General features: G+C 68.1%; 1 protein-coding gene across 1 annotated transcript; it reads right to left on the reverse strand.

Annotated features, from left to right (window-relative positions):
• Positions 1–2460: 2460 nt before the first annotated feature.
• On the reverse strand, positions 2461–10266 carry BCL3 (BCL3 transcription coactivator). The gene is given in 16 exon segments (XM_062176838.1): positions 2461–2942; positions 2944–3035; positions 3121–3151; positions 3153–3239; positions 3378–3395; positions 3397–3546; positions 3882–3959; positions 4139–4159; positions 4161–4228; positions 4321–4357; positions 4359–4526; positions 4675–4783; positions 8453–8501; positions 8504–8605; positions 10012–10194; positions 10197–10266. Coding segments are annotated over 16 exon segments (1359 nt in total). The 3' UTR covers positions 2461–2846.
• Between the last annotated feature and the right edge of the window lie 1604 nt (positions 10267–11870).

Here is an 11870-nt window from a genome sequence, read left to right on the forward strand (position 1 = left end):
ACATGGGGGAGCAGGTGTGGACATGTGGGGGAGCAGGTGTGGGCACATGGGGGAGCAGGTGTGGACACGAGGGGGAGCAGGTGTGGACACATGGGGGAGCAGGTGTGGACACATGGGGGAGCAGGTGTGGACACGCGGAGGAGCAGGCGTGGGCACGAGGGGGAGCAGGTGTGGGCACATGGGGGAGCAGGTGTGGACACATGGGGGAGCAGGTGTGGACACGCGGAGGAGCAGGTGTGGGCATGAGGGGGAGCAGGTGTGGGCACGTGGGGGAGCAGGTGAGGACACGCGGAGGAGCAGGTGTGGGCACGAGGGGGAGCAGGTGTGGGCACATGGAGGAGCTGGTGTGGACACATGGGGGAGCAGGTGTGGGCACATGGGGGAGCAGGTGTGGACACATGGGGGAGCAGGTGTGGACACGAGGGGGAGCAGGTTTGGGCACATGGGGGAGCAGGTGTGGACACGTGGGGGAGCAGGTGTGGGCACGTGGGGGAGCAGGTGTGGACACGAGGGGGAGCAGGTGTGGACACATGGGGGAGCAGGTGTGGACACATGGGGGAGCAGGTGTGGACACGCGGAGGAGCAGGTGTGGGCACGAGGGGGAGCAGGTGTGGGCACATGGGGGAGCAGGTGTGGACACATGGGGGAGCAGGTGTGGACACGCGGAGGAGCAGGTGTGGGCATGAGGGGGAGCAGGTGTGGGCACGTGGGGGAGCAGGTGAGGACACGCGGAGGAGCAGGTGTGGGCACGAGGGGGAGCAGGTGTGGGCACATGGAGGAGCTGGTGTGGACACATGGAGGAGCAGGTGTGGGCACATGGGGGAGCAGGTGTGGACGTGCGGAGGAGCAGGTGTGGACACATGGGGGAGCAGGTGTGGGCACGAGGGGGAGCAGGTGTGGACACATGGGGGAGCAGGTGTGGACACATGGAGGAGCAGGTGTGGGCACGAGGGGGAGCAGGTGTGGGCACATGGGGGAGCAGGTGTGGGCACATGGGGGAGCAGGTGTGGACACGAGGGGGAGCAGGTGTGGGCACATGGGGGAGCAGGTGTGGGCACGAGGGGGAGCAGGTGTGGGCACATGGGGGAGCAGGTATGGGCACATGGGGGAGCAGGTTGTGGACGTGCAGGGGAGCAGGTGTGGGCACATGGGGGAGCAGGTGTGGCCACATGGGGACACAGGTGTGGACACATGGGGGAGCAGGTGTGGGCACATGGAGCAGGTGTGGGCACATGGAGCAGGTGTGGACATGCGGGGGAGCAGGTGCGGACACGTGGGGGAGCAGGTGTGGACACACGGAGGAGCAGGTGCGGACACGCGGAGGAGCAGGTGTGGACACGCGGAGGAGCAGGTGCGGACACGCGGAGGAGCAGGTGTGGACACATGGGGGAGCAGGTGTGGACACGTGGAAGAGCAGGTGTGGACATGTGGGGGAGCAGGTGTGGGCACATGGGGGAGCAGGTGTGGTCACATGGAGACACAGGTGTGGACGTGCGGGGGAGCAGGTGTGGACGTGCGGGGGAGCAGGTGTGGACACGTGGAGGAGCAGGTGTGGACATGCGGGGGAGCAGGTGTGGGCACGAGGGGGAGCAGGTGTGGGCACATGGAGGAGCAGGTGTGGACACGACGGGGAGCAGGTGTGGACACATGGGGGAGCAGGTGTGGACATGCAGGGGAGCAGGTGTGGGCACAAGGGGGAGCAGGTGTGGGCACATGGGGGAGCAGGTGTGGGCACGAGGGGGAGCAGGTGTGGGCACATGGAGCAGGTGCGGACACGAGGGGGAGCAGGTGCGGACATGTGGGGGAGCAGGTGTGGACACGCGGAGGAGCAGGTGTGCACAGCCGGAGGAGCAGGCCTCGAGAGGGCGGAGCGGCGCAGTCCGGAGCCAGGGGACGCCCGCAGCCACAGGAGCTGGCGCAGGCTGAGGAGATGATCACCCGCAGGCAGCCCAGGCCTGGGCCTCCGGCCGCCAGCACCGATCCCCTACACATAGAGATACAGAATCAGTGGATGGAGCTGTTTCCCAGGTAAATTTGAAAAATCAATGACCCACCATGCAGTGCAGATGTACGTACAAATCGCCACTGGACGACCGTGGGTGGCAGTGTTAGGACACGCGCAGGCCGTCAGAACTGTGGTCGGCTGAGGGCTACCCGGGGACCCACACACTGCCGGATCCCCCAAAGCACACCCAGGGACACCATGGAGTCCAGCAGGGCCCCTGGGCAGATGTCTCACACCCACACCCACACACCAGGTCCTAGTGGCACAGTGACATCACCATGGCAACCTTCGCAGCTGGACCACCGATGTCACACACAGTGGTGAGCGGTGCTCAGGCTGAGACTAACACGGCAGCTCACGGAGTCAGCTGCATACAGCAGACAGGTGCACCCCACACACGCGTGCGCACCCCCACCCGTGTGCACGCTTCCTCCAGCCAAGCAAGGAATATGGTACAAAAATAGTTTATTACAAAAGAAATCCAACCAAAATGCCTAATAATTTACAGAGTGGTCAGTGCCCCCCTCCTCCATCCCCGTACAGGGCAGTGGGGGAGCAGCCGGCCCCTGGCTCTCCACGGGACGCCGAGTTGGGTGGGATCCCAGACGGGGAGGCTGCAGCCCAGGAGTGGCAGGGCCGAGTCCTGGTGGGCGAGGTGAGGGTCTCTGTGCACAGAAGGGCCTGTGGGTAGGTGCCTGTGCCTCGGTGCAAAATCCTGGTCCCAAAGATGGGGGGGGGGCAGAGTGAGATCTTCACAGTTTCCCGGAAGGGTCGACCCCTGTGCTGCGGGGGGGCGGGTCGTTGAGTCCTCCTGAGTCCAAGATCTGCCCCCCCATCGGTCTCAGCTGCCTCCGGGAGCTGGGGAGGGGGGCACCGGCCGGCCAGGGCCCCGCAGCACCCCAGGAAAGGGCAGGAAGGCGGGCGGAGACTGCGGGGGGGAGGAAGAAGTTGTGGGGAGGCAGGGGGAATCCAGGGGCGTCCTTGGAGGGAGACTGGGAGGGTGAGGAGGTCGGTGATGCCGAGAGGAGACCTGCGCGGAGAGAGCAGGAGAGGCCGTGAGACGCCAGGCCGGAGGACCTGGGTGCCCAGGCGGGAGGGGGGCCGTGGATGCTCACCGTTGGAGCTCAGGCGGCTGCTGCCCTCAGGGGGACGTGGTGGCACTGCGGTCCGGGGACGGCTCGCGCTGCGCCGCGGACGCGGCCCGGGTGGCCTTCCCCCGCAAGATGTCAATGACCTGGGGGCAGACGGGAGGGTCACCACGGGGTGCCCGTCTCCTGGCTCAGGGCGCACGGGCCTCCTGCCCGCGGAGGGCCTCCGTGCCGTCTCGGTGGGGCGCAGGGCGGGCACCAGCCCCGCAGGCGCGCGCACTCACCCGGCGGCTGCGCGCCACCCATGAGCGGCGTGTCATTGTGGCAGTTCTTCAGCCCACTGTCCGCGCCGCTGCGGACCAGCGTGCGCACCAGCGGGAGGAGCCCGCGGCCCGACGCCGAGTGCAGAGCCGAGCTGCCCGAGTACATCTGCGCGTTCACGTTGGCGCCGTGCTGCGGGCGGGGACGCGCAGTCAGGAGCGGGGCCCCTCGCGGGTGATAGCGCCTGGGGGCCCTCCCGGCTCGTTGGCCAGGTCCTGGACCCGAGCAGATCCGGGGGGTGGGGCCCTGGGTAGGTGGAAGCCAGAACCCACTGCGGGCCTCGGCCGCCCTGGCCTGGCCAACTCCCACTCGAACTCGTAGGGGCCGGGTCGCGGGTGGGGTCGAGTGGAAGGACAGCGCCGGACCCCGCCCAAGGCCGGAGAGCGGGGTCAGAGGGCCATGGGGATGGCGGGGTTGGGGTCAGAGAGGGGGTGGGGAGAGGCCAGGCCGGAGCGGGGTGAACGCACCTGCAGCAGCAGCTGCACCATGCTATGGCTGTTGTTTTCCACGGCGTGGATGAGCGGCGAGCGGCCGCTCTTTATATCCTGCGGCGAAGAGGGAAGAGTTTGGGGGTCTCTCTGCGGCGCGCCTCGCGTGCGCCCCGTCCAGCGTCCTCCTTCCCAGGAGATGCCTCAAGTCCCGCCCACCGGGGGCGCGCCCCCCGGCTCGCCCCGCCCCGGACCCGCCCCCGCCGGCCAGGCCCCGCCCCCCCGCGCATGCTCACCACCGCGTCGATGTCGGCGCCGACGCTCCAGCAAGAGCAGCACGGCTTCGTGGCACTCGGTGTTCACGGCCACGTGCAGGGCCGTGAGCCCTGAGGGAGGCGGGGCTCGGTCACACCGGGGCGTGGGGCCTCGGCAGCCCCAGACGGACAGCCCGACTCTGCCCCCCGCCGCGGGCACTCACCGTCGTAATTGCGGGCCTCCAGGTCCACCGTGCCCGGGGGCCGCGCTGTCCAGCAGGGCCCGCAGGCAGGCCGGGCTGCGGTGCTCGCACGCCAGGTGAGCCGCCGTCTGGCCGTGGCGGTCCAGCGCCATGGGGCTGGCCCCTGCCACCACCAGGAGCCGGACCACGGGCGGCAGCGTGGTGATCACAGCCAGGTGCAGCGGCGTCTGGAGAACGGACAGGGTGAGGGAGCCGTGCCGCAGCCTGCACCCCAGGAACGGAAAAACCTGGGGCGCCCCCCTCTCCAGACGCCGGAGCCAGGCCCTGGCGTGCAGGCCCCGCCGCTCCTCCTGAGTCCCGGGGCCCCAGGCTCACCTGCCGCAGGTTGTTGTAGATATCCAGTTCCCGGCCGCCGTGCTGGAAGAGGCTGACGAGCCGGTGCACGGCTGCCAGGTTCGCCTGTACCACAGCGATGTGCAGCGGCCTGGGGGTGGGTGCCGGGAGCAGACGTGAGGGCTGGGCCCCTTGCAGCCCCGCTGACTCCCAGCGGGTCGGATACTCTGGAAGCATCTCCAGAGGCCAAGCCCCAACCCCTGCTCCCTCCTGGGCTCTCACAGGCACCTCCTCCTTCCTGGCCTCCCTGCCCACCCCAGAGGGACCCTTTGAAAGCCGCCGGATCCTGCCCTCCTGGCTCCGGTCCCCTTTGAGCACGCTGGGCTCTGCCAGATTCCTCCACGGGACGGTTGCCTCCCAGGGCCTTTGCACTGGCTGTCTCCCCTGCCTGGCGCCTGCAGGGTTCTTCCCCTGCGCCCAGGCCCCTGTTACAATGCTGTGGCCCCAGCTCCCTCTCCCTCACGTCATCACCTGACCCCACAGTCTCCGTGTTTCCTGTCTGAGTCTCGGCCGGGCAGGTCACTGCCCAGCGCCCAGTGCAGCCCCGGACACCCAGCGCTGAATGCATGAATCCACCACCCTCATCACCCCGGCAGTCCCTGGAGCTGGGGACCCTGTCCCCACCTCTCTGTGGGCCACAGTTTTCCCATCTGTGCACGGAGCAGGGATGACCCACTGAGGTCAAGGTCTCTGGCACTTGTCCATCAAGTCCAGCCTCCAACCCGGGAGAGTCGAGGGCTGGCTTTGCCTAAGAGGGAGGTGGCTGGCAGGTGCTGGGCTGTGTAGCCCAGAGCCCCGGTGCAGGCTGGACTCGTTCCCCCAGCTCCTGGGGAGATCGTCATCTTTCAGACAATCTGGCAATGCCTCTCAGCTGGAGAGAAGGCCTCGTCCAAGGTCATGCCCCGGCGGTGTGTGTGTGGGGTGCAGCTGCCCTCCGGTGGGCGATGCTGGCCTACTCTGAGGGCCTCCCCGCCTTCAAGACTCCCTGTGTGTGTGGTTGTGTGTGTGGGGGGGTATTTGCAGGTGTTTGGTGGCAGTGGCTAACAGTTACTGCGTCCCATTTGGCGCTAATGTGCACCCCGGAGGCAGCAGGCGATGGCTCCGGAGCTTAGGGGTCTCTGCCGCCGGGATTGAGCTCTGGGCTCCTGACTTGGGCCTGGCTCAGGCCCTGGCTCTTGCGGGCATCTGGCCAATGGCAGGGCTCTGTGGGACGGCGCCTCTGCGGACACCACGCATTCGCTCACCTCCCCCAGACCTGCATTCCCCAGTAGGCTTCCTACTTGCTCCCCAGGGACCCTAACCTGGGGCAGCCACGGAGGAGAGCCTCCGTGCCGCCGTCGCATGGGGTGGGGACAGGGCTGAGGGGTCCGGACACTGGCTGCACGCACACTGGCCACCGGCGTGTGCAGTGCGTGGACTGTTTTTAAAGTCCACTGGGGACAGCTGCTTTCTCACTCCAGACCCATTGGTAACCATGGCCTTGCTGGGGGAGGCAGGCAGGGGCTCTCCCAGCTGGGGAATATGGCCCCGGGCCCTGGGGGTCTTTGAGGGCTCAGGGGTGGGTGTTGCACACGGAGCTGCAGCCCCCTAGCTGGGCGCTAGGGCACAGGCGCGCGGAGCCCAGAACCTGTTCCAGGGAAGCCACATTTACAACGAGGGCGTCGCGGGAGGGGCCGGGGTCTCCAGCGAGGGCCGCCCCGCCCAGCTGCGCGCGGCGCTGGGTCCCCGTCGGGGGTTAAGTGAGGGCGGCGGCAGCGGGCGATTTCAGAGAAACCGTCCGGGGCCCGAGTTCCCATAAACGCGCGGGCCGCGGGGGGTGGGGGCGGGGCCGGAGGAAGTGGGGACGGGAAGGGGCGGCCCAGCCCCGGGACTTCCAGTAACAGGTCTGCGGGGCGGGGCGGCGCTTCCTGCTCCCGGGGGAGGGAAGCCGGGGATCTACCGGCCACCCCCGGCACCTCGGCTACCAGCCCCCGGTGGGGCGGCGTGCAGAGCCTGGGGCCTCCTGCCTGGGCGCCCCCTGGAATTGGACCCCATAGGGCGCAGACCCCCAGCTGGGCGCCCAGGCTGCCCCCCCCAACCCTTACTCTTCCTCAGGGACATGGACTTCCTTCCTCTGGACACGGACCTACAGACCCAAGGCACCCGCATTTTCACCAGCTCTGAGATCCGTGCCGGTGCTCGGCTTAGCGTTTTGCTGCCCCTGTCTTGCAACTCTAAGGTTTTTGAACCAGAGGTCCTGCACGTAGCCCAGTCCTGCCTCTACGGCCTGTCGGAGCGCCAGGTGCCCACCCTGTCCGGGTGTCCAGCCTCCACCCTCAGACTCACTTGCTTCCTGGTTAATGGCTGGAAGCCCAGGCGCTCCACCTTGGCTTTTTCTGGGGACTGAGGCTCAGCACCCCCTCCCCCGCCCTCCCCCACCGGTGCAAGTGTGGCTGGCTTGGGGCTGGGCCAGCTGCCCGTTCCGGTAAGTCTCGGCCCCAGCGGAAGGGGTTAAAGCTGGAGAGGGGGGGGGGAGGGGAGGCTGCGAGTGTGAGTGACAGGGCGCAGAGCAGCTGGGCTGCGGTCGGCTCCGTGGAAGGGATTTCCCCAGCGCGCAGCTGAGGCAGAAGTGTTTGCGTGGGGGAGGGGGGGGGGAGGGCGAGGGGGGAGGGGCGGGAGCTGCAGACTGGTGGGTTCCAGGGCCTCTCGCCGGCACCCAGCTTTCCCAGACGAGGGACAGCTCGCTCCTGGGGGCACAGACCAATTGTATCACCGGTGGACCCCCAGGGTACCCGGCCCCTGGCGGGGGCGAAGGGGGACAGGGTTTCATCAAGCCCTTGCTATATCGGGCACTTTCTCCTGCTTGGCTCACACAGGTGGCCCGCAGCCACTGGGGGCGGGGAGCGCTGTCCAGACACCACCCACTCCCCTGTGTTGAGCGCCTGCTGTTTGCCCAGCTCCGTTCTCTGCACCACAGGCATGAGTATCATTGCACTGAGCCCTAACTGGGATAGGTTGTCCGATCAGGGAAACTGAGGCACGAGGCCATCCAGGGGGGCCCATCTGTGCAGAAAGGGGTTTGCAGTCCCCAAACCAGTGTCTACATAGACGACTTCTATACACACACGCACGCACGCAGGGTTCCTGCTTTTACAGGGGGGAGACTGAGTCACGGGGGGGGGGGGGATTGAAGTCCAGGGGCTGCGCCCTCCCGAGTGGCACAGCTCAGTGGCCTCGCAAGCACAGCCGTCACACAGAGCCTGCGTCAGGGACCAGGGATTATCAAGTTAATGTAGTGACCGTGAAGTCATGAGCTACACCAGAGGCAGAACCCCATGGAGTAAGAACATCGTTTCATTTTGCACAATTTAATTTCAGGCTTATACGTGTGTGTCTGGTTTCCTAGGAGCTACAGCAGGCGTCCTCATATGTTCATTAGCACGGGCTGGGTGCTTTATAACCCACCAGGCCCAGTGCTGGGAGCTTCCCACGCACAATTTAGGAAATCAGTCAATGAAACACAGGTCTCATCTTTGGTGGGTGATGTAAAAAAACTGGACGAGCCACTGCTCTGAGAACAGCGCTGGGAAGTCAGCGCCTTCCCTCTGCCCATTTTTCAGAGGTGAAACGGAGGCTCTGAAAAGGAAGGGCCTTGCTTGAGGTCCCCACAGCCAACGGTGAAAACAGGATTCCGGCTCGGGTCTGGCCAGGGCGACTGGTAGCGCACCGCGGTTCCCCCTCTCCCCTCTCCCCCCCCAGCGGGCGGGGGCCTGTCACTTACGTATCTCCGTCCTCGTCTGCCCGGGTGGCCACCGCGATGTCGGCGGACAGGGGTGTTCCATGGAGCACATCACGGGGTACAGGGGCGTAGGCAGGTTGAGCAGAGGAAAGGGGGAGCCCATGGGTGGGGTGGGGTACAGGGGCAGCAGCGGTCCTGCACAGGGTGGGCAGAGAGAGGAGGGGTGAGGCTTGCGGGCTACTGCCCTTGCTCCGGGGACCTTTTGTCCCCTTGCATCGGGTCCTCCAGGCCCCGGACAAACCCCTCTCCTCCCAGAGTGCTCCTGGGTCTAGGGCCTCCCTCAGCTGCCTCTCCCCAGCCCCGCCACCCTTCATCGCTGACTTCCTATCTCCCAGGCAGAGCCGCTGAAGGGCAGCGGTAGCCCCATGGTCGCCCAGGGGGCTAAAGGATGATCTAGACCCCAGGCCTCCGGTACGGGACAAAGGTGCAGTGGGTCTGGGAGGGAGGGGGCCGGCAGAGCGGGTGGTGTTGGAAGAGACCGAGGCAATAGGCACGTCCACATCTCCCCATCACACAGATGGGGAACACTGAGGCCTGGGCTCTCTCCCAGCCAATGGGACGAGCCGCGAGGCAGAGCAGCCCCTTCATGCACGGCTTGAGGCTGGTGCTGCAGCCCTGCTGGGGTGGGAAGTGCAGAATTGGGGGGCGCTAGAGATGGACTCTGCAGTTTGGGGGGTCATGCGGGGACAGTGGGGGGCATGGGTATGGAAGGGGCTTCCTGTTCCTTTGGGAGCCGGGATGGAGGGAATGGCCTTACCTGCCGCCTTGCTGGGCCGTGCCCCCCACCCCCAGATCCCTGTGCGTCGGACACCAGGCCTTCCACCCAGAGACCCGGAACGCTGCAGCTTCGCCCTCAATCCTTGAGTCCCCGAATTTCCCAGTCCTTTCTCCCCAGCCCCTCAAGGGCCACCTGACTCTGGGGCCCCAGGTAGGACCCCGGTGGCTTGTGGCCAAGCACGATTGTCCGATTGGCGGTCCCTGGCTCTTCGGGACCCCCAGGGCTCGTGTCCCTGGGTCTCTACGATCCTCGATCCTGGGGTGCCCAGAACCCCGACACTTGCGATTCCCTACTTCCTGAGATTTCTGACATCTGAGCTCTGTCTCCTTAGAACCCAGTCTGCCCACTTGACCCCCTTTGACCCCACAAGTCAGGATACCAGGAACTCGGGTTTCAGCCCTGGTGCAGCTTCCTCGGAGCCCTGTGCATCTGGCTTCTTCGGGGCCTGCAATTCTGTGTCCCTTAGATGCCAGCGCTGCCTCCCCCCGCCGTGTCCCCCCAGTCCCTGACACCCCCATGCCCCTGCCGCTGGGGGTCCTCCCCGGGCTCCCTACATCTCCTGGGCCCTGCCCCTTGCCCCCAGGGTGCCCTGGACCTCGCTGTGCCCCGATGAACTCAGAACTTTAGTCCTCAGGTTCCGTTCTGCCGCCCCCCCAGCCCGGCGGCACCCCATCGGCTCGCACTTCGGTCGCCGGCCCCTCCAGGCGCGGGCCGTGGTCCTCTGCTCCGTCCCCACCCGGCCGCGACCCGCGGGGACACTCACCCGGGTAGTAAAGCGCCTCTGGCCGCGCCAGGCCGTGCGGGGGCCCCAGGGCGACGGGGGCGTCGCAGCCGCCGCGCAGGGCGTCCGCGGGGACTGCAGGGCCAGGGGCGCCGCGGGGCGCGGCGGGCTCCGGGGAGGGCGCGCGCAGCGGGCGCTTACGCAGCGGCAGCGCGGCGCCGGGAGCGCGGTGGCCTTGGGCCGGGTGCGCAGGTCCACGGGCCCCTCGTCCATGGCCCCCGCGGGGCATCGGGGCATGGGGCCGCCGGGGACGGCGGCCGAGCGGGCGGCCGGAGCGCGGCGCGGCGCGGCGCGGCTCGGCAGCACGGGAGGGTGGTTTCGCCGAGCGCCGGGACTTCCCCTGCCGCCGGCTGAACTGAAGGGACTTTTGTCGGCCGGGGCGGTGCCGGCCGCCCGCCTCCCCGCCCCCGGCCCCCCCGGGGCCACCCGTCAGCCCCAGGGGTTTCCTGGAGCCGCCGCCGCCGCCGCGCCGCCGCGCCCCGCCCGCGCCGCGCCCCCCTCCCGCCCCCGCGCTGCGCCGGCCTCTTGGGGCGGGGGGCGGGATCAGGGGGCGGGGGCCCGGCCGTGTCCCCGCGTGTCTGGTCGCTCCGAGCGCCCCAGCCCCTGGGCCTCACTCACTGTCTCACCCTCGCTCCGTCCCGGCCTGCGTGGCTTTGCTCTCTCCGAGAGGCCGTTCCTGGAGGTCCCGGGGTCTCTAGGACGTGGGTTCAATCCCGGGTCCCACGTCCTCGCTGGGCGACCTTGACCTTGACGCTCCCCTGCCCTTTCCTCCTCTGTGGGGTGCCGAGAAGGACCCAGGGCAGGCCTGGCACTGGGCAGGTGCCCAGGACCTCTCCCGCCGCCTCCCCGCCGCATCCGGCCTCCTCCGAGGCCCTGGGCAGCTTGGGGTCTTGGGAGGGGGTGCGGGGGGCGCACGTGGGCGAGGAGGCTGGACGCTCGGAGCGCCCCTAGCTGCACAGAGAAGGGACCCGGAGGCCGAGGCAGAGAGACGCAGCCGCGCCCGCAGGCCAGCTCGGAGCCAACCGCGGCCCCGGGCCCCCGGAGGGGCGAGCAGTCTGACTCCCCCTTCTGCCCCGCGTCCCCCCTCCCACCGCGGGAGGGATCGGTAGGTGGGGAACAGGCCTGGCGGGTTGGGGGCCTGACTCAGACGGGCGGGAGCTGCGGAGAGGGGGGCGGGGCGGGCCTCTTCCCCGCCCCCGCGCCCTCTGCCCGCCCCGGGGAGGGGCCCTGGCGGCGCGGGGCTTTCCCGGATTTCCCTGGGGGCGGGGGCCGCCGCTGGGGTTGAGCCCGGGTCATTGAGTCAAAGGAGGTGGGAGGGGGAATGGAGGCTGCACCCCAGGCCTGCCCAGGGGGCCCACGGGGCGGGGGGTCTCGCTGACCCTCTCTCTGTTCTGTGTGTCCCTGCACTCCGGTCCCAGTGCCGCCCGGCTCCCTGGCCCTCTGCTTCCCAGCCCTGTCTGTCTGTCTGCCCTGGACTGCATCTCTCTGGGACCCTGACAGTGGGTGTGGGCCCCGATCTCGGGGCAGGGACTTTGGCCGGCTTGGGCCCCACCCCGGTGGATGGTTAACCCGGGGTTCAGGGTGGGGCTGTGGGAGCCCTGGGCGCCTCCTGGCTCTGCTCACCTGTCTCTGGCTCTCCTCCCAAACCTCCCCCCCTAGTCCTGGGAGGGGGCTGCTCACAGACTGGGGGTCCAGCCTCACCTCCACCCCTCGCTTCCTGGGGGACCCCAGACAAGCCAGCTCCTCCCTCTCTGTTTTCATTTTATTTGAAAGGCAGAGAGAGTGGGAGCGAGTGCACAGGAGAGAGACAGAGATCTTCCATCAGCTGGGTCGCTCCCCCC

The sequence above is a fragment of the Lepus europaeus genome, chromosome 19 (genome assembly GCF_033115175.1).
Source record: "Lepus europaeus isolate LE1 chromosome 19, mLepTim1.pri, whole genome shotgun sequence".
Classification (NCBI taxonomy): Eukaryota; Metazoa; Chordata; class Mammalia; order Lagomorpha; family Leporidae; genus Lepus; species Lepus europaeus.